General features: G+C 38.3%; 1 protein-coding gene across 1 annotated transcript in view; it reads right to left on the minus strand.

The window, feature by feature from the left end:
- Positions 1-20,932, minus strand: part of LRP2 (LDL receptor related protein 2) — a 196,572-nt gene that overhangs the window by 44,850 nt on the left and 130,790 nt on the right. Inside the window, exons 42-53 of the mRNA XM_038584752.1 lie at positions 20,200-20,489; positions 19,248-19,451; positions 18,111-18,353; positions 15,110-15,235; positions 13,731-13,850; positions 10,758-10,889; positions 9,198-9,399; positions 5,337-5,632; positions 3,767-4,283; positions 2,469-2,621; positions 1,777-1,947; positions 107-330 (exon numbers count right to left, since the gene is read on the minus strand). Of these exons, the coding sequence (XP_038440680.1) occupies positions 107-330; positions 1,777-1,947; positions 2,469-2,621; positions 3,767-4,283; positions 5,337-5,632; positions 9,198-9,399; positions 10,758-10,889; positions 13,731-13,850; positions 15,110-15,235; positions 18,111-18,353; positions 19,248-19,451; positions 20,200-20,489 (2,678 nt within the window). The remainder of the gene's footprint in view (positions 1-106; positions 331-1,776; positions 1,948-2,468; positions 2,622-3,766; positions 4,284-5,336; positions 5,633-9,197; positions 9,400-10,757; positions 10,890-13,730; positions 13,851-15,109; positions 15,236-18,110; positions 18,354-19,247; positions 19,452-20,199; positions 20,490-20,932) is intronic.

Genomic DNA, 20,932 nt, shown 5'->3' on the forward strand with positions numbered 1-20,932 from the left:
TAACAATCATTCTCTTTATAAACCATGGAGTTTATACTTAAAGAAATAAGAATGGCATGCAGAGAACCTAAATCAATTGGGCTAAACTTCTAACTCACATACTCACCAAATGGCTGCCTGTATGGATGATACACATGGATGTCAAATGGTTTATGTGTTGTGTTCACCAGTATAATCCTATCTGATCCATCATATTTGTTTCCCTTTTCAACTGTCCTTGTATTCCAATCTGTCCAATAAATAGTGTCTTCAAAAATGGTAATAGCAAAGGGGTGAGGCAGTGTTCTGTCGTATACCGTGTGCCGATGGCGGCCCTCCAAATCAGAGTACCTGGGATAGAAGGAAGAGTCACTCAATCAAGCTAACTCCTTTCTTCCAATGACTTTAAGGATAGATGAACGGACAAATCAATTTATAAAATTCTACCCTCTAGAGGTAACTGAAGTCAGATCTCCCCCAAACTCCTAGACTCTAATTAAAACAAACACTAAATTTAAAACGTATTTTAACTGAACCATAGTAGCAAAAATTGAAAAAGTCATGCTTAAAAAATAGGAATGGCCACAGGAGTTCAACAATACCTAATTCCTAACCATGACTGCTTTCCTACAGATACAGCTGGTTCAGCTCTTTATAGGCTTATAGCCTCTCACATTAATGTTCTCCATTCCATATCCTTGGGACACCATTTTTGTTTCCTAAGTCATTGCAAAAATCAGAGAATAGCAATATAAAGCTGGAATTTTGCCTCTTCATGAACATTTCTGAGGATAAGCTATTCTTAGGAAATACCTAGATTCTCAGTGTCACCTACTGATATGGTATAGGCCTTCAGGCTTCCCTCTGCTTAACCTGGCAGCACATTTACTATGAACCATGTCCTAGGCACTACTGATGAATACTTTTCCAGACAAATAAAATTCCAGGGGAGGTTTTGTGATTTCAAGATATCACAGAACATCCACAGCCAGATTTCCAGTCCTTCCGGTTCCAATGTCTTGCTCACTCATAACTATGAGTCTATGGCAAAATACTAATATTTTAATATTTTACAATTTTAGAGTAGATCCTAAAACTCAAACAGGAGGCAGAGTGAGTTAGCAGCTAAGAAATTTGATGTTAGCCATACAATATTAAAAATACTCTCCAAAATATGACTTATAACTTATAGAAGCCATAGGAAAACTTCAAGACCTTTTTGGCCAATGTTATAGGTCAATTATATCTCAATTTTAAAAATAAAAGTTTTGGGGATCCCTGGGTGGCTCAGTGGTTGAGCATCTGCCTTCGGCTCAGAGCATGATCCCGGGGGTCCTGGGATCGAGTCCCACATCAGGCTCCCTGGAGGGAGCCTGCTTCTCCCTCTGCTTATGTCTCTGCCTTTCTTTCTGTGTCTCTCATGAATAAATAAATAAAATCTTTAAAATAAATAAATAATAAAAACAAAAAGGTTTTAAAAGGGATAAGGAAATTAAGATATCTATATAAGGAGATAGATTACTATCTCTATTTTCTAGATGGAGAAAAAAAAAAAAGTGAAAGCACCAGGACAAAAGCCTGATATATCTGGCTTCAGTTTTCATACTCTTTCTACTCTACCATAACCACAAAGTTCAGTGGATTGCTTATAGGCAGTTGTAGTTAGAAATGACTTCAGAGTGACTTCTCACACACAGGCCAGTTAGAAGCTACCTGGGAATAACACGCAACAACACAAGGCCTGGTGTTTAGGATAAACAGTTGCCCAGTTTACTTTATCCTGTTTTATGTACGTACTCAATGTAACCCAGGTGGGCATCTGCCCAGTAGAGTAGATCATTGGTGTAATCAATGGTGATGCCATTGGGCCACTCAATCTTGGTAGAGATAATCACAGACTTATTTGTTCCATCCATGCCTATTCTTCCAATGTATGCTTGGTAAGCCCAGTCTGCCCAGTAGACATACCTATTGGAAGCAACACAAAGGGTCAGTCCCTGAAGCCAAAAGAAGTCAGTAGCCAAAAGACATAGCTCTTCTCCAATTAGAGAAATAGAGTCTACAGAGTCTCTTAGAAAGGAAAGAAAACTAACAGAAAATAATCTAAAAAGGGATGACATATAGGAAATGCTCAAGAATGAACATGATTAACTGGGGAGTTCAGTGAATTTGACATGGAGAGTCCAGTATAGGTGGGGTGTTTTGTTGTTTTTTTTTTCTTAACCACAATTTTCTCTGCATGCAGCCAAAATAGGTGACTTGAAAAGTGAAATGGTATGTCATGGCAAAGAAAACAGAACAGCTGATGAATGTCATTTAAGTACGCCATGCTTCTATTCATTATAACTAAACCATTTACCAGTTAGGAAAAGCAGAAGACAAATCCCAGCAAGATATTGGCCTTGAGATAACTATGTGAACAGCCTTTTTGGTGACAGAGGCAGAATATGGGCATGAGAGAAGAGCCCAAGATTACAGGGAGACAATACCCATATCGAGGGTGAAGGGCAATTCCTCTGGGATGATCAAAGCAGAAAGTATTGTTGACATCCACACAGTGCTCAGCCAACTTGCGGCGGTATCGACCATCAAGGTCAGAGACAGAGAGGCAATGCAGGTAGGCATCCAACCAATAGAGCTTTCTGAAATGGAGAGCCACGAGTTACCGATACAGACATTATGCTTATGAAACAGCGACCGAATTTCCTATCCAAGCTACAGTGGAATCACAAAGACAGCTATTAGAAGGCACTTTGCCCCAAGAAATGAGGGGCAAGGGGAAACAGGAAATTGTCCTTCCTGTAATGAGGCAACAGAAGATTCAAGAGCGAGCTATAATTCCCACACCTCGCAGAGATTCTGGTTTTACTTTCTTAATGCAGTATAAGCTTCCCTCCCGGGCAATGGAAAGGCTTAGAGGAACAGGGATGCAGAAGGGAGAGCAATTAGTGTCATGAACTACAGTTTAAATGGTAGAGCCAAGGAAACAGACTTGTCTGAGGGAATTATTGAGAAAAGGAACTCTGAATTGTGACAACCTTAAGATACAGAGAAAACCTTACCCCTCCCTGACCCTGTCTGACTTGACTGGCAACATGAGTTGCTTCTTCTGTGCCATCTTACTTAATCAAACTTAAGAACCTTTAGAAACTTATTAGAATCTTTTGGAAACTTCTACCTTAAGGATATTTCAGTTCTAAATCTACTGCTATTCAATAAAATCTGTCCATTTTCCATAAGGCAGGAATTCTTAATCTGTGGTCCTTAATCTTTCATCACGGTAGGTGAGGCTTTGGGAGAATCTATGAACCCTCTAAAACTGATGAAAAATTGTGTGAGTGTAAACATTCTACATGCTTTTATCCAGCATGGGGTTCATGGCTTTCAGCAGAGTCCCAAAGCAAAGGATTCAACGCCCCTAGAATGAGTGTCATTTAAGATCTGTTAGTCAATTCCACCTAGAAGGAGAGTGATTTCCCTTCTAGAAGGCCTGGGGAGCCCTACTCCAACCAAGCTGGATGTCAGACTATTACAGTGTTGGCACAGCAACATCCTGTTAACGAGGATGAGAGAATGAGTGAGTATGCAAAAATCTACAAGCCTTGCCAGTTAATTCAGTTGGGTAAATCCTGATGAATGAGACAGTCACAAGCCTGGATTCAAATCTCTATTAAGGTGAAAAAAGGTTATAGTATTTTTTAAAAATCATATTTAAAAAATAGTTTTTAAAATATTTAAAATTTTTAATAATTTTTAGATTTTAGAAAGCTCCTCTGTGTTTTCTTACCTGGCAACCCAATCTACAGCCAAACTTTCTGCTGCTGGTAGTTTGTGGTTAATAACTGTCTCCCTGTTTGTCTTATTCAGAAACATTCTCTCAATGACTTTATTCTCTGCATCAATCCAATACAATCTCTTTTCTACTCTGTCAAAATCCAGAGCCACAGCATTGCCCAGTCCTTGTAAAATGAGGGAGTAATAATGGCCATCTGTAGTTAGATTCCTCAAATAATAACGGTTGCTAAAAATGAGATAGGGTTCGATGTTACTGTTCTGCCGGCAGCTCTTTCCATCTGGTTCTCGGATGTAGCCTGGGGCACACTTACAGATGTAGGAGCCCATTACATTCTCACACATCTGACTACAGACAAAGGGCGTCTCCTTGCATTCATCAATATCATCACAACTCCGTTTGTCGGACATAAGCTTGTAACCAGGACGACAAGAACAATAAAAACTGGTGAGGGTGTCTGTGCAGTTTTGGTCACAGCTGCTGAGCAAAGGGTCATTGCACTCATTAACACCTGTAAGTAAGTAAAAGACAGGTATTAGAGAAGCTAAAACGTTGTACAACAGACCCACCACAATGGTCCAAAGATCAACCTTCTCACTGGACAGCCTAATTCTTGATCAATCATGTTAAAAGAGGACAGACAATAAGGGTTTTCTGAAGGCCAGAGATATTCAATAGTCACTATTTTTCAATATCCTCCTCAACTTAATCCTTCACCAGTGGTTTCAACAACTAATATAATAAACAAACCTATGTTTGACTTCTAATCCCATACCTGCCAATCTCCTTGTAACCAATAAGTAAAATGACAGAGGAGAGGAGAAAGAAGAGCAAAAGAAAAGAGCCTGGTCAGTGGTGTGCTGATAAAATAGTTCTTGGGGGTGGGGGGAGGATGCTGTGATTCATAGCATCCTCCATTTCAGTGGTGTGACTCTCATACCATGGCCAATTTCAGGACCAGGGTGACATCACCAGACATGGAGCTGGGAAGAGATGCATACATTTGGCTCTCTCAATATAGGATGAGCCTCCCAGCAGTCCACCAGGTGTAATTCTGCTTGGTCCTGTGACACATGGCCAAGCTCACCCAGAAACTGCCTCCACAAGGAAGAGAACATGCTCCTATTAATTCTATATTTTATAAATGCTCAACTGGTTTACCCATGGAGGTCGGAATAAGAGGGAGTTTAAAACTCTCCTCTTCAATCACCTAAGGATGAAAACGAACAAAGGAATCCTAGCAGAGGGACAGCTCAGACAACAAGTCATTTTAAGGGCTCAAAGGGTTTGTCCTGTTTAACAATGGTGTTAGCTACAAATAGTATGAATTTGCTCATCTTCTATTCTCTGTAATGACTGCCTACGTGATGAATTTGCCTAAAAATGTTTATGTACTAACCTTATATACCAAGAAATGCTTACCTTTTGATAGACAAGCTATAGGAATTTTCTGGTAGTAATCTATTTAGAGGACAGACTAGAAAGTCCCAGTGGGTCATAAAGGGTTGAAAATCCACATGAAGTCTCACTGTTTTCCTTTTCCCAAATTTTCTGTTATACTCACCACATCCTTTCTCATCACTGTTGTCTGAACAGTCATCTAGGTGGTTGCAGACTTTTGCCATATCAATGCAGTTCCCATTGTCACACTTGAACTGATGAGGGGGGCATGTGGTTTCTGGAGTGTGGCATAGGTGCTCCAGCTCATCAGACCCATCTCTACAGTCATTTTCCCCATCACAGACATCCTGCTTATAAATGCACAGCCCATTCTGACAGGTAAACTGGTTCTCACTGCAGGTGGAGTAGGAGCAGTTCCTCTCATCACTGTAGTCCCCACAGTCATTGCGCCGGTCACACCTGTATAATGAGACCCAGTACCACTCTTGGAAAGGTTGACAAGCCTCAACTATCACCCATTTGAGCCTTTGCTACTTCCCCTGTCTACCTGAATGTCAGGCCAGCTATTTCAGTAACAAGATCACCCATGTCCTTAGTTCCCTCTCTCCCAGAATCTTTATTTACCTCACCAATCTCCAGCTATAGAAGAATCTAATATTAACATTCCATATGATTTCCCCAGGTACTGGTTGATACCATTAGAAAAAATAACTGCATTCATTTTTAAGCAACTGAAAAATTAATTAAACACAAATTTATAGTTTTGGTGTTTGTTCGAACTATTCATCAGACAATGTGATGACTTATGGGCACAGGCAATATCCTGGGCAGCCATATGATAGACGCGCCCATACCCAAGTGAACATATATCATACATAAGATCATTATGTGTCCTCCACGAACACCTATCTTCCAATTGGAGTAATGTTTGCATTGCCCTGTTCCTTCCATCTTTAATCATAATACCCTGCCACCTAAATGAGATTCAAGTAGTCATAGTGTTGGGAAAGAGGGAAAACTAGTAGAATAGCATGGGCTGTTGGCAAAGGAACAAGACATTTCCTAGTCCTATTTGGGGACCTAACATTCCCAGGCATCACAAGGACAATATAACTCCCTGAAATTCTATAAGCCAGGCTGGTGCTGGTCTTTCTTCTCCACATTATTCCAAAATCCCCTGAAAGTCATGATTACTCAAGGGGTCCTGTTGACAGTAACAAAACATAAGCATATAGGAATCATGGAATTCATAATAAAGGAATTAATAAGTATGAAGGAATCCTGGATAAGGATTCACAAAGCTAATGTTTGACAATTCATTAAAGGATTTACTATGGAGGGCACAGGTGCTGGAGGCACAGCAGTAAAAGATGTTAAGATACCAAAGCTGAATATGGTCAAGTTTACAACTGATCTATGGTCAGGTCACTAATCAGCAATGCCATCCACAAACCTAGGGTGCTGGCAAAGTGATTTATAACAAAATGTGTGCATGTAACTGGAAAGAAAGTTGTGATCAGAGCAAGCTGGTTCAGCCCCATTTGGTCTTCCGGGAGCTATTAAACTCATTTCCAAATGATTTGAAACACCAATGCTTTCTTTCCTCTAGATCCAACTCAAAAGGAAAAAAAAAAAGTCAGTTAGAAAAGCAAATCAGAAGATATCTGGACATAATTGAATGTCAATATTCCAGCAAGCTGCTCAAAACTCAGTCTTATCCAGGTTCTTCAGCTGCATCAGTAATGAGCCAAGAGGAAAAAAGTCAATAGGAAAAATGATCCCCTGTACCACCATACCAAATGGGGGAACATGCAAAAGCAATTCAGAAAGCTCAGTCAAAACAAAACAAAACAAAACCAGAGTGAGAGAAAGGGGGGGGGGGAGGAAGGAAGGGAGGAAAGAAGGAACAAAGAAAGGAAAAGATGAAATCAATAAGTCTGGTAGGACAGGGGTAAGTCACAAGTAATCACAAGATCACAAGTAATCACAAGATCACAAGTAATCACAAGATCACAAGTAATCGCAAGATCACAGTAATAATGGAATCATGAAAAAGGAGCTCAGAAAGTTCAGGAAGGAAGTAGAGGTAACCTAGAATCTGATAAAAATTAAGACCAGATACATATCTCTTCTGTAGATACCAAGGCTGGGTCTCCAGAAAATATCTCAGACTGATGGTACTAAATATTTACAGAATTTAGAAGAACATATAGCAGTACAGCATAATAAAACTCTTTAGCAAGTCGGGAGAAAATACAGATAAGGATTTATTCACTTTCATTACAAAAAATTAAAATCTACAGAACACATCCACATCAGTTAAATATGGACAAAAAATAGTGAAATATGATTTCACTACAAAAGAAGACAGCTCTGTCTTCTGAGTGTCTTCGGGGTCAATACAACCACCGCTCAGCAGTGTCTACTTGGGCTTCATCATTACCATTTTTTGGTCATAATGCCAAGCCCCTGTGCCTTTTGCAGCACTCACAGGACATGACTTGACCTTCTCTGGCCTCCTTAGGACTACCCTCACGAATACACAGCTCTGCACCACACTGGATTTCAAGGCCTGTTGAGGGACTGCCTGCCCCTAAGCCCATGGTTCCAGAAGCTCAGCTGCTCCGACCTTGTGCCAGCTTTTTATGTTTTCCATCTCCTTTCTTAGCAGGTGATGAGCTGACAGTTCTTGTTGCTGACGGCATGCGTGTATGTCCTTTCACCGTCATAGGCACGTGCAATATCTTTCCTTCACTCCAGTTCTATGTGTCCAAATGCCTAATATATATTGTCACCCCAGGAAATCCCACTACATCAAACTCACTATCTACCTGGAGCAAACTCCCTCCTGGGCTCTTCTACTTTTCTTAATGTTCTTACTATTCCCCTAGTCCATCAGGGTTACACATCATTTTTCTTCTCAATTTCCCTATACATCCAAAAATTTGCCAAGTGGGGATAGTGAGAAGGCAGGGCACCAAAGAAAAAGTATAAATCTTTGTAATGGCCCATTTAGAGAAGGTGATAAGAAATCAAGCAACAGGATATTATAGGAGAGGTCCACAAAACTGGCAGGCAGTGCGCTGAAACTATTTTGACCTGTAGTACTCTAAGAATTTTACATTTTGTTTCCAGCATTTAAAATCAGAGTATTTAGGGGCACCTGGATGGCTCAGTCAGTTAACCATTCCACTCTTGATTTCGATCCAGGTCATAACCTCAAAGTCATGAGATCCAGCCTCATATCAGGCTTCCTGCTAAGCATGGAACCTGCTTAAGATTCTTTCTCTCTGCCCATTTCTACACCCTCCCCCACCCTTTCCCCCTCCCCCTCTGCCCCTCCTCCATCTCCCTCAAAAAATAAATAAGTAAAATCAGAGTATTTAATATGAAAATCCAGATTTCCCTTTCTCTCAAAATAGAACAGCACTTCTGTGCAATGCTAAACAGCATTTGTATCTCTTAGCTGGAACGTGCAATCTCAGCTCACCTCACCTGCCTCTTCCCATTGTTTCATTGCCTCTAAGCCTAAGTGCCAAGCTCCATATGATCATGCTTGTACTGTTAGTTTCCTTATAGCAAAGGGAAAAATAAAATATTTCTTGTATCCATGCCTCTACTCCCATGCCTCTACACCAAGTGGAAAACCAAGAGTGTCACCTGCTTCAAGAAAGAATTTTCTTATATCAAGCCCACTTCATTCACCGGCCTGGCCCTCTGGACAAGTTACATTATGCCTTTCATGAACCGTAAGCCCTTTTACCATCATGAGCCCCTTCCTCCATGAACATATTAAAAATTGTATTTAATGGTCACATTGGTATAAAGGCAAATATATTAATATTATGTATTAAAATACTCTCGTTGATCTAAACGTTCTCTTTTTTCTTTTGATTTTAAATTAAATCCAAACATTTTCATAGGCCACTAAAAGTACATTACGGCCATGATGCCTAATGGATAAATTAGCCCTGCCCCTGTGGACATTTGAGGTTACTGGGAAATTTTCTAAGCCCCAATTCACCTGTATGAGTGTGGGACACACAATCCATTACTACAGGTGAAATCATTTCCAGAGCAAGATCTCCTTGTGCAATTCTGATGCTCATCATAGCCATCGGTACAATCCGCATCGCCATCACAGACCCAGGATTTAGGAATGCACTTCCTGGATGGAGGCACATTGTTTGCACAGAGAAACTCAGAACTTGAGCAGTTGTGACTCTCTGAAACCAAAGCACACAAGAAAAAGAAACCACATGAAGATTCATGGTAGTAGTCAAATCCATTCTGAACCATTTTGCTTGCTTTATATTATTTAGTAGTCTGAGGGATGAGGCGAAATTAGAGTAAAACAGGTAGACAAGTCACATTACTATCCTAATAACAGATTATAATAAAAATACCTTTAAATTCCATTTTAACTGCTCTGGACCTTGAATTTTTTTTTCAGAAGTAAGAAATAAACATAATAAAACATCTCATTTAGTTTTCCATAAAATTAATGTAAAATCCTATTTTTCCCTTACAGCTTCAGAAAACTATTCCCATTTGTTATTTGTATAACCAAAAATGACTTATACTTAGTAAAAAAATTTTTGGTTAACAAAGTGTAATCACAAAAACACAAAGTGAGATAGGTATTTTTATGCCAGTTCTACAGATGAAAATTGGAGCTCAAACTAGATGGCTCCAAGTCATAAAACTTTCTAAAGACCTAGGGCTTCAAATATGGTCTTTTTTCTCCAAATTAAGGGTTTTTCCACTACATTACAGTTACCTCCCAAGTAGAATGACGGTATATAGGAGGATAGGAGGAGAATATGTCAATAAGAGTCGTCAGAAACCATGACACTGTTCAGAAAAGGATGAGATGCTAAAATGTAATTTAAAAACCTGGCATTTTATCCAATCTCATTGTGGATGAATGGGAGACATAAGAGGGGGAGGTGGGAAAAGTACATGCTAGTCTATGTTTGTGCAGCTGCCAACTACCCATTTCAATGGATAGAGTACATATAGACAGCCACCAGTCAATGACATATGGGGTTACAATGAAATGCAAACATCAGGGAGCCACTGTACAATGGCTATACAATGGAAAGACACTCTTCTAAGACATCGTAGCTGAGTTCCATGCACTGTTGGTAATGGAAAATGGTGTTTCATGGTCCGTTCCACAAACCACTCAAAAGGAATAATGCTCCTTCCACCCACTCCTTGAAATAACCACAGCAAGGTAATAGATGAAACTGGAGGCACAGTTAATTGCTATACTGTTTAAAGCTGCTAATAAGATTGGCCAATTGAGTTCTCTTTACCTGCTCCAGAAGTATGGGACATTATTTCTGTTAGCTACATGTAAGAGAAAGATAATCAACATTAAAATCATGTTTTTAACATTTTAAAGCATCTAAGTGGATGCTATCAAACAACTTCAGAGTGTAAAAATAAGGGTAACATTTTATCAGCATGCAATCAATTAAAGAGGCATCTGACTGTCATACTCTCCAATGACACAAAAATAAATCTCCCAATTCCAGTTTCCCTTGCATCTCTGCAGAGGAATGAAGGTTTCACTTACCACAGTGGTGTCTTTCATCTTCATCACTCATGTCCCCACAGTCATTATCCCCATCACAGATCCATTCCTCTCGAATGCACCTCCCACTGTCACACTTGAACTCACTACTTAAGCATGTTGCTTCAAGGTACTCTGAGGAAAGATAAAAAAAACACTGTCAGGGAAAAAAGTGGTTTGCAGTCTTAGAAGAAGCCTGCTATCACATGGGCTGTCTAAAAAACCTGACAGAGCATTATCTAGCTATGTACAGCTATGTAGGCCCTCTAAGGAGCCTGGTACCAGTGACCAGTACTCTAAGACTGAAGTAGTCAAATGAGGGTGCAAAGCCTCATTATTTTTTGTTACTAGGATGTGATTTGATATTTCCTTACAGGTATGATAGAGATATAATAGTCTTTTCCCAAGAGACTATAAATTACTATTTCACACATTTCATTTTTAAGTCTACTTTTCATCCCAAAACATTTTGTTTGATCCCAACCATCCTCCCAGCATGCCTGATCCCCATCTTCCGGTGTGCACTCTCTCTTTTTATTTTTTATTATGTATTATTTTATTTATTTATTTATTTATTTATTTATTTATTTATTTATTTATTTATTTTGCTTTTCTCCATAGCACTTGCTACCTTTCAACATGCTATACAATTTACCTGTTTTGTTGCTTGGGTCCCTTCACTAGAACATAAGCACCATGTGGGCAGGGATCTTTGACTTATTCACAGATATAGCCCCAAAGTGCCTAGAACATAAGTGCTCAATAAATATTTGTTGAATTAAACTGATAAGATAACTTTATGCTTTAAATTAGACATCAGTGACTCAAATTCTTTCATCATAACCCCACATATCCTTATCAACTATTTGTCATAGGCCCATACACACAGGGTCCCCTCAAAATTAGTCTAAGGCAAAAGTAAATTAAATTTTAACTATAAAAAATATATCATAATGATAACAGTAAGGAGAAACAGGACCTTTCATAAGCTGCTAAGAAAGGAATGTACATCACCACAGCCTTTTTGAGAGTCAGAGACCCCTTGGCACAAAAAAACACCCCTAGAAATCTAGAAATCTAGCCTATAAGCATCTTTCCATTGTAAGGTCTCTATTTGTGTTTTAAAAATTATATATTAGCATATACAGAAAAGGATAAGGAGAATTCAACACTCACCGGTAGTAGTGATTCTAACTGGAGAGTGAGAAGGCTGAGAAATTGGAAATTTTGCTTTTTTGTATACATCTTATGATTTCTTTAAAACAATACTCCTGCATATTATGAGAATGCATCCATAAATAGGATAGGCAGTTGGTACCACTTACTGACTTTGGTTCCCAGGGAGAAGTTTGGAAATGATACTTACTCTTCTTTGAACCAATCATTCTTATATCTAAGCCAATCTCTAATACTATTCCATTCACCCAATAGTTATGTATTTCCATTATAGATCCTTAAAATTCTACATGTCCTTTCCTTTCTACAAAACTATCAGTGTTGGGGAAAAAGGACTTGGCAAAGAGCTTCAAATACTACTCTCCTGAGAGAATAGAAATGGAAGATAGTCTGATTCAGCTGTAAAACTATGAAAATGGTACCAAGAAAATAATATCAAATAAAAATTTTATATATAATTATTGTATTGCAGATAACTGTATTACAATAGGGGAAAGATAAAAGCCATCTAAATGCTTGGAAACAGTTAATGCAAAGATAATACAACCACTCGATGGAATATTATACTGCCATGAAAAGGAGCATGACGGGCAGCCCTGGTGGCTCAGCAGTTTAGCGCTGCCTTCAGCCCAGGGCCTGATCCTGGAGGCCCAGGATCGAATCCTGTGTCGGGCTCCCTGCATGGAGCCTGCTTCTCCCTCTGCCTATGTCTCTGCCTCTCTTTCTCTCATGAATAAATAAATAAATAAAATCTTAAAAAAAAGGAGCATGAAGACTATGTAAACAAGGGTCAGCAAACTTTCTCATAACCAGGTAGCAAATATTTTAGGCTTAGAACATATGTTCTTTGCCACACCTACCTGACACTGCTATTGTAGCACAATAGCAGCCATAGACAATAAGTTGCTACAATCTAATAAAATTTCATAAAGATAGGCAGCTGGACATGGTCATAGTTTGCAGAGTGATTCATTGACAGATAAAAAAGCAATGACAGTTATGTTAAAAAAAATGGGCATGGACATAGATTAGAACTTGGAAAGGTTAATAGCAGCCTTCAAATACAAATAGGCAAAAGTGCCTCCAGGAATACAACCAAAGGCTCCCAGAACTTCTTAGTAAACTCAGATGGCCATGGGACCTTACCTCATAAGCTGGCACACAGAACAGGAGGAGGATGTGTGTATCTAATATGGCCCTGCCCCGTATATATAATTCCAATCACTCTTGCATCCTCCCACAGCCTTTGGGCCAGAACTCAACCAAACTCCGAAATTCCAATTCACAGTCAATTAAAGTTAGTTGAGCTCTATAAGCCAGGCACAATATTAGGTGCATCACCAACATAATCTCACTTCATGAACATCAGTCAGCAGCCTCCATACCCTGATCAGCTCCCCACATGGCACCCTACACTAACAGGTTTTTTTTATTTTTATTTATTTTTTTTTCAATTTATTTATTTATGATAGTCACAGAGAGAGAGAGAGAGGCAGAGACACAGGCAGAGGGAGAAGCAGGCTCCATGCACCGGGAGCCCGATGTAGGATTCGATCCCAGGTCTCCAGGATCGCGCCCTGGGCCAAAGGCAGGCACCAAACCGCTGCGCCACCCAGGGCTCCCAACAGGTTTTTTTTTTAATGCCTGTCTGCTGAGGCTGAGTGGTTTTATCGTCTTAGCTGAGAGGAGAGGCACAGAATGTAAACATTTGACAGCTGTGATCCTAGTCTGTACTTGGAAGTAATGGAAGAGTTTCTCTAGCTGCATCATAATGCTTGTCTCGCTTGCTTACTCTCTTACCACAAGTGGCAGGTTCATCAGAGCCATCAGGACAATCTCCCTCTTCATCACAGTACCAGTGTTTAGGGATACAACGTCCAGACGTACAGGGAAACTCATCACTGCTGCACGTGTGAGAAGCTGAGGACAGAGGTAAAACCCAGGAGTAAGACACAGGCTTGTTCCCATTAGTCTTAACCATTTGCCCATATATCTGAAATAGGTGCCAGGGAAAGAAGACTGAGGCCTGGGCAGAGTTTTAAATAAGCTTTCGGGGGGTGGGGGAAGGGGAAGGCAGGGAGAGAGAAGGCAAGCAATACTGCTCAACTTTTCTTTCTAGATTCTAGAAACCCAACAGAAAATTGTATTTGTTAGAAACATCAAAGAAATATCTTTTTGATATATGAAACAAGTTACATATAAGGAGACTTGGTTCTATGTTTTCTGCTGTGACCTAAAAGTAAATAACTTCTATGGAGACAATATTAAAAGCAGAAATGACCCTATCTGAGCTCAGCCCACATGGTTTTAAAAAGACAGTTGTATTCTTATTCATCCTTGTTATATGGGATCTTTACTTGCAAAAATGGCTTTACCTATTCTTGTCTTGAGTAATCTTAGGTAGCTCTGGTCAGATGTACTTTCTAAATTGTTTTGTGGGTACAAACTAAAATCAAGTCTTACATTCTTCTGGTCTACAAGGCCCTTTGCTTTGGACCTTGGTATCTGATGATTCACAGGGGTAAAATTGATAAGGAAGCAGGTCTCTGATAGGTCATACTATCTCTAATCTACATGTCCCTCTCTGATGGCTACATCTTGAATTCTGCTTTGTCCTGTTCTTACTGCAACTGACGCCTATTCTATGACTGTACCCTGGTCTGGTGATAATTACTAAATTCTTAAATTATGCATCTATTTATGCTGATAGCCTCAAAGTTATCAAGCTTAAGAAAGGCCTTTTAATTCAATGTATAAATACAGGGAAATGCTTGACTGAACCAAATTGCTAAATACAAAACAAAGGTTTCTGAAATTCAAGCATATTTAAAAGAAAAGTTCTTTCAGTTACTAATGGTAACTTTAATCATATTTAGAGTAAATATAAGAGCTTGACATCCATATTCTGTTGTGGGCAGTGATTCCTGAAAACAAGAGGCCCTGGACTCTGGGAGAAATGGCTCCACAATTGTAAAAGGTCAGGTATCAAAGCAGGACTCTGGAACAAGTATTTGGAGTAGAAATCCATTCAAAGACAACAGAGAGAGAGGTTGCTTATGCTCCTCTAACCATATCCTAAAGTAACTGCCTGAGGTGACAAATAGCCCCAACACTTAGGCTATTATTAGCTCCAGACATGCACCTCTGGAATCACAGAAAGAGCAGCAGGTTTCTCTTACCACAGAAAACAGGGCTTTCATCACTCATGTCTCCACAGTCATTATCTTCATCACACAAGTAAAAATGAGGAATGCAAATGTTGGTCGTCTGACATTTTACATATCCAGGCTGGCAGGTGCGATCAGCTTGGAAAAGACAGCCAGATAAATATTTGGAACAGATTCATCACATAGATATAGCATTAAAAATGTCCATGCTAACTAACAGAGCTACTGGACTCAAAACACCAGAAGAGAGATATGTTTAAACCTCTCACAGAGGCATCAACCATGACAGTTATTTTTCACAATTGCTTCTAGAGTAAAAAGAAATTATTTCCAGCTAATGGGGGTGGGGGGTGAGGAGAGAGCATGGTTAGTTACTTTGTCCTTTAAATCATCTGTTTTAATTATTTAATAGCACCAACAAGAGTCTCAACTCTTAGTTAAATAAACTATGGTATATCCACACAGTGGAGTAATATGTAACTGTAAAAAGGAATGAAAAAGATCTCTGTACATTAATAAAGAATGACAGTACAAATCTCCAGCATACCTTGTTAACAGAAATAAAGCACGATTAAAAGCCAATAATGAATCTCTCCTCTAGCTATCCAAGATATTGAAAGGAAAGAAGGCTAAGGTGAAGAAGGTGGATACCCTTTGGATAGATTGAGAAGATAAGAAGGAAAGACCGCTGTGAATATACCGATCATATAATTTTGACCATGGAACCATGTATATTACTTTGTATAAATAACAATGAAATAAAAATGGAAAAAGGAAACCAATTCTTAAAATTTGGAAATGGTAATAGAAGCAAATGCTACATCAAGTTAATAGCATAATCATTCAGAGAATAAATTATTCAAGTGACTTTAAAACCATTATTCTGTCTACATCGCAGGACATAATCTAAGAACAAAAAGGACCTAAAAATCTTAAATCATGATTAGTAGATTTATTAGTAATAGTATTACTCGTGTGGTTATTTTGAAATTATAGGCATTTCAAAATTATGGTAGAATAAAGCAAATAAGTAAATATCCTAATGTCATCAGAAACCAATATTTTAAGCATAAAAGAGACAGAATTATAAAATCTAAATTAAAAAATTATAATCTTAAATTAAAATAGGAAAGACTAATATACACTTTTTTTCTTAAAAAATTGTATTTCCTACCTCTGTATACTGAAAAGCCCTGAAATGAGAGCCAAATAGGAACCAGCAACTCAACACTGTGGTAATCTCTAAATCAACAGAAGGAATGAGGTCTCTTTCCAGGTCTTAGTTAGGAAATGGACAGGAATGCGCCATGTCAAAATAACAGAGGACCCAACTTAGCAGAGCTCCCACTGGCCTAAGATAGTGAAGTTGAGTGCCAAAAAGACTAAATGACTTTACTGCACTAAAATTCAAATATGTAAAAATCCATTAGTCTAATACTAAAAACAGGACAAAAACTAGTACTCATCGGTCACCAACTCATTACTCCAAAAACTGACGAAGGGAAAGAATCGAGAATTTATCTCGCAGAATTATACTTCAGAGTAACAAAATAGCTGATAAGGAAAATTTCTTCTTTATGGAACTTTACCTAATATATGTAGAAGGAATAACAGAATTTTAAACACTTACTTTGTAACTCTTAAAGAAATAATGGATTTCTAAAATATGTTCATGTATGCTAAAACCACTGGGTAACAGGTTAATGGAAAGTTCTTAAGGGATGATTCAAGCTGACTCCTAAATCCACTAATTAATTTTATCATTACTTAATGTGGAACAACCAAGTATTATGTGTTTCATGATGTGATGCAACAGGAAATATACAGTTCCACCTATGGAGAATTCTTACTCAAAGAATTGAACCTAATGTAATCAGACCTCTAGGTACAAATTCCAGTTAGTAGGAAATCAGGACAAAATAAATGGCTCAATTAAGCAATTAGTCAAATCCAGAATGTGGGAGATCCACAGGATAACTCAATGGCTTTTAAAAAAATAAAGCCACTGCTAAGGTATAAAAGAGATTTAAGAGCCATAATCATCAAAATCCATGTGTAGACCTTGTCTGAATGGTAATATAACAGAGCAACTGCATAAAGACATTTTGGGAATAATGATTACACTCAAATTTGGATTGAGTAGTCAAGAAGTATTGTCAGTTTTGCCAGGCATCATAATGGCCTGGTAGTTGGTTTTCAAAATATCTTCATAAGTGACATGCATGTCTGAGAGTTGCTTTATAACACTCAGGAAAAAAAAAATCAGGGGAAATGGATGAAACAAATAGATCAATTGTTGATAAATGTTGAAGTTGAGTAATGGATGCCTGCATTTTACTATTCTTTCTACTTCGGTACATGTTTGAAATTTTCCATAAGAAGGAGTTCTTTTAAAAGGCATATCCAAATAAATATTGTATGTAACTCTCCCTATAAAAGCAGCAGAGCATGGAGATATATCCAAATTGAAAATGTATTCAAATTTATGCACTGCTCTCTGATTTTCCCTGGATGCTGAGGTGCAAATCCCAGAAATTTCAGAGAAATAAATGAAACAATTTACCAAAAAATGAAAGAAAGAAATCATGACAGTCAACACTACACTGTATAGTTTTGTGCATAACAGACATTAACCACAACACATTTAGGCAATAGTATTTGTCAGTAACTATTGATACTTTTAAAACAAAAAAAATTTTGTCAAGTGAATTTTTAGTGTGGCAGATATGTAAACTAAAGATAAAATATTTGAGGATAAAATACTTAATGGTCATATGGGTCCATAAATTTAGGTGAATAATTCACATTAGAGCTGTTTTTAAAAACCATTTAGCAGAATATATTAAAATGAAATCGATGTTCTAGATACTTTTTTTTTTCAGAAAGCCTTTGTTCCTACATAAAAATGATCTCCCATGAGGGTGAAAGAGACTCAAGAAATCAAAACACACACACACACACACACACAAAAGATTTCAGACCCCAAAGCACAATAAATACTTGTTGAACTTACAGCAATTTTTCTCATCTGAGGTATCATTATCATGGCAGTTGTTAATGCCGTTGCAGACAAACTGAAGAGGAATGCACCTTCTGTTACTGCAAGTAAACTCCACAGTGGCATTACATTCCCTGAACAGGCACCCTGCCTCATCACTATTGTCACCACAGTCATTGTAGTGGTCACAACGGTAATGATACTGGACGCATCGCCCATTGGCGCAGGTGAAGGCTGTCGGCTGGCACGTATGAAATGCTAAGAAGAAGAAAGAATATCAATTAAAGCATCATCCTAGTTCCTAAAAAAAGAAAAAAAAATACAATCAAATGAAAGGGATACTTTGAGTTTACCTTCTAAAGCAAAAATGGCTGCAAAAACGGACTGCGTGCAAAGTGAGATAAACTTTCAATTAGATTAAACAAAATAGGTTGTATACTTTTTTTTGAGCAAATTAGATATTTTAAGCAAATGTCAGAGTTACTTCATTTCTCTCTCATCTCAATTTAAAATTTTATCCCAATCACAGAAAAGCATACAAACACAATTTCCTAGGGGAAAATAAAACTCTTAGCCCCTACACAGTCTATTGGAAAAATGTAGCTAACTTCTAGTATTTTACCCACCCCATCCGGATGGAAGCTGAACACTGATTTCAATAAATTTTTAGGGATCCTTCTGCTATGAAAATTAATAAAATGATAACAATCACCTATTAGAGCTCTTAGTTCCATGCTAAGCCATGCTTAACACGCACCAAGGCCCATGCTATGTTTTTCATATATTTCTCTCACTCCTCACAGAAATTTTAGTAATAGATCCATCTTACAGATGAGGTGTCTGAGGCTCAGATAGGGAACTTTCCAATGACTACACACGTTATAAATGGCATAACAAAGATTTCAATCCAGCATCTTTGCTCTAAACCACTACAGAGGTGCTTCCTAATAAAGCATCATACACTATTCCCTGGCATGTGTATCAGCTTATATGTGATTTAACAGTCTGAATTCTTGGACTAAATGTTTTCAATTCTAACAGGACACATAGATACAAAATTCAAACCTATTCACATACAGCAGGATTCTGTACCAAACACTTGGCATAAAGACAAGTTTACCTCCTAATGAAAGCTCCAAGAGTCCAACTCACCACAGACGCTTTCCAGCTCATCACTGCCATCACCACAGTCATTATCGTTGTCGCATTTCCATTGCTCCAAGATGCAGTGCCCATTGAGGCAGGTGAACTTGGAACTATCACATCGTGTACCATTGTCCACAATGCAGTGTTTTTTGTTGTTGGCCAGATACCAGTGGCCCTCATGTGGACATTGGCACTCAGCACCATTTGGACCTGAATAAAAGTTGGCCCAAAAAGCAAAAATTTGTGTAGCAATCATTCATATTTTCTCTTCCAGAATAGCAGTGGCAATATTTCTATATTAAAGGCACTAGAAGACATACCATAGAAACTCTTCCCATCAGCTTCTCAACTATATTGAGTGTTTTACTCAGAATGAAAAAAAAACCCCACCAATTCTAATAAACATGGCTAAGTCACCCTAATCTTTAACAACTAGCTCTTCCCTACACTGAAACATAGAAATGATTCTCACTCCTTAGCAAAATCTATAAAGCAATAGTATCAAAAGATGCATCTTCCTATGAATCAGTTGCCATCTATAAAATACACAATGAATCATATAATGCCACACTTTAAAATATCATCAGAAATATTTCAAACTATAAATAGTACCTCCTAAGTGGAAGAACTAGATCCTTTCATAAGGGAGGTAAGCTCATTGTTGGGAATTTTTATGAGTCATGAAGTTTGGCAGCCAAAGACCCCATCTTTCATTTTTTTTCCACCAAGCTTGAGTTAAAATTGCCTTCATAAGAGGGCTCCATATCAAATAGAAAAGAAACCTGTTAAAGTCTTCCTCTAAACATATAAACCCCCAAATCTATTTTACGAATTACTCTGAAATCAAGGAGAATCTGGAATTTTTTTGCCCTGTTAGAGCTGAATATCCCTCAGCCTTCCCTACCAAGCATCATCATTATTATTCTACACGATTCATTCTTTGTGGGCAATGCCTTACCTGGTGCACAAATATGACTGCAGCCTCCATTAAACTCGCTGCAAGGATTGCTACATTGCTGCTGTTGGTTCTTCACGACAACACGAATACCATTAGGCCGGAAGGGAAAACTCGTGGTCATTGCCGTCTGACCTGACCCATCATATTTGTTAGCTCGGTAAATTCTTTTTGTGTTCCAGTCAGTCCAATAAATATACTGGCCATAGAGAGTCAAGCTAAAAGGATGAAAGGCTGTGTTGACAATGACCTCACGCTGCGTGCCTGTTAGAGTGCTACGTTCAATCTTCTGCCTAAAATGAAGTAAAAAACAAAATGTTGGAATCCAGAAAGACTAAGTCTTTCAAATGGCAGCCCACTGCCTGGGCCTAACCATTCCTTTACGCAAGACCCCAATTTTCTTTTCAGGAGCAGCGTATGGCAGGAAGAAAAGTTTCATCTGATGATGGGAGTCTTCATTTGCATATCAAACAATGGCCTACAAATTCATTGATTTCCAAATATTAATCTAACCTTTAAGTAATCCTACAAAGGGAGCCAAGCTGAAATTTAAAATAGGAGAAAATTATGAAATAATACATACAATGCATGGAACTCGGTGTTTAGCAATAATAGTCACTCAATAAAATATGAATTACATTTTCCTTCCCACTCCCTTAAGGACTTTCTCGATTTGTCATTTACCTAGTACCCAGAGGTATTTACCTATAATGATCCAAATTTAGACACTAAACAT

This window comes from Canis lupus, chromosome 36 (genome assembly GCF_011100685.1).
Source record: "Canis lupus familiaris isolate Mischka breed German Shepherd chromosome 36, alternate assembly UU_Cfam_GSD_1.0, whole genome shotgun sequence".
Lineage (NCBI taxonomy): Eukaryota > Metazoa > Chordata > Mammalia > Carnivora > Canidae > Canis > Canis lupus.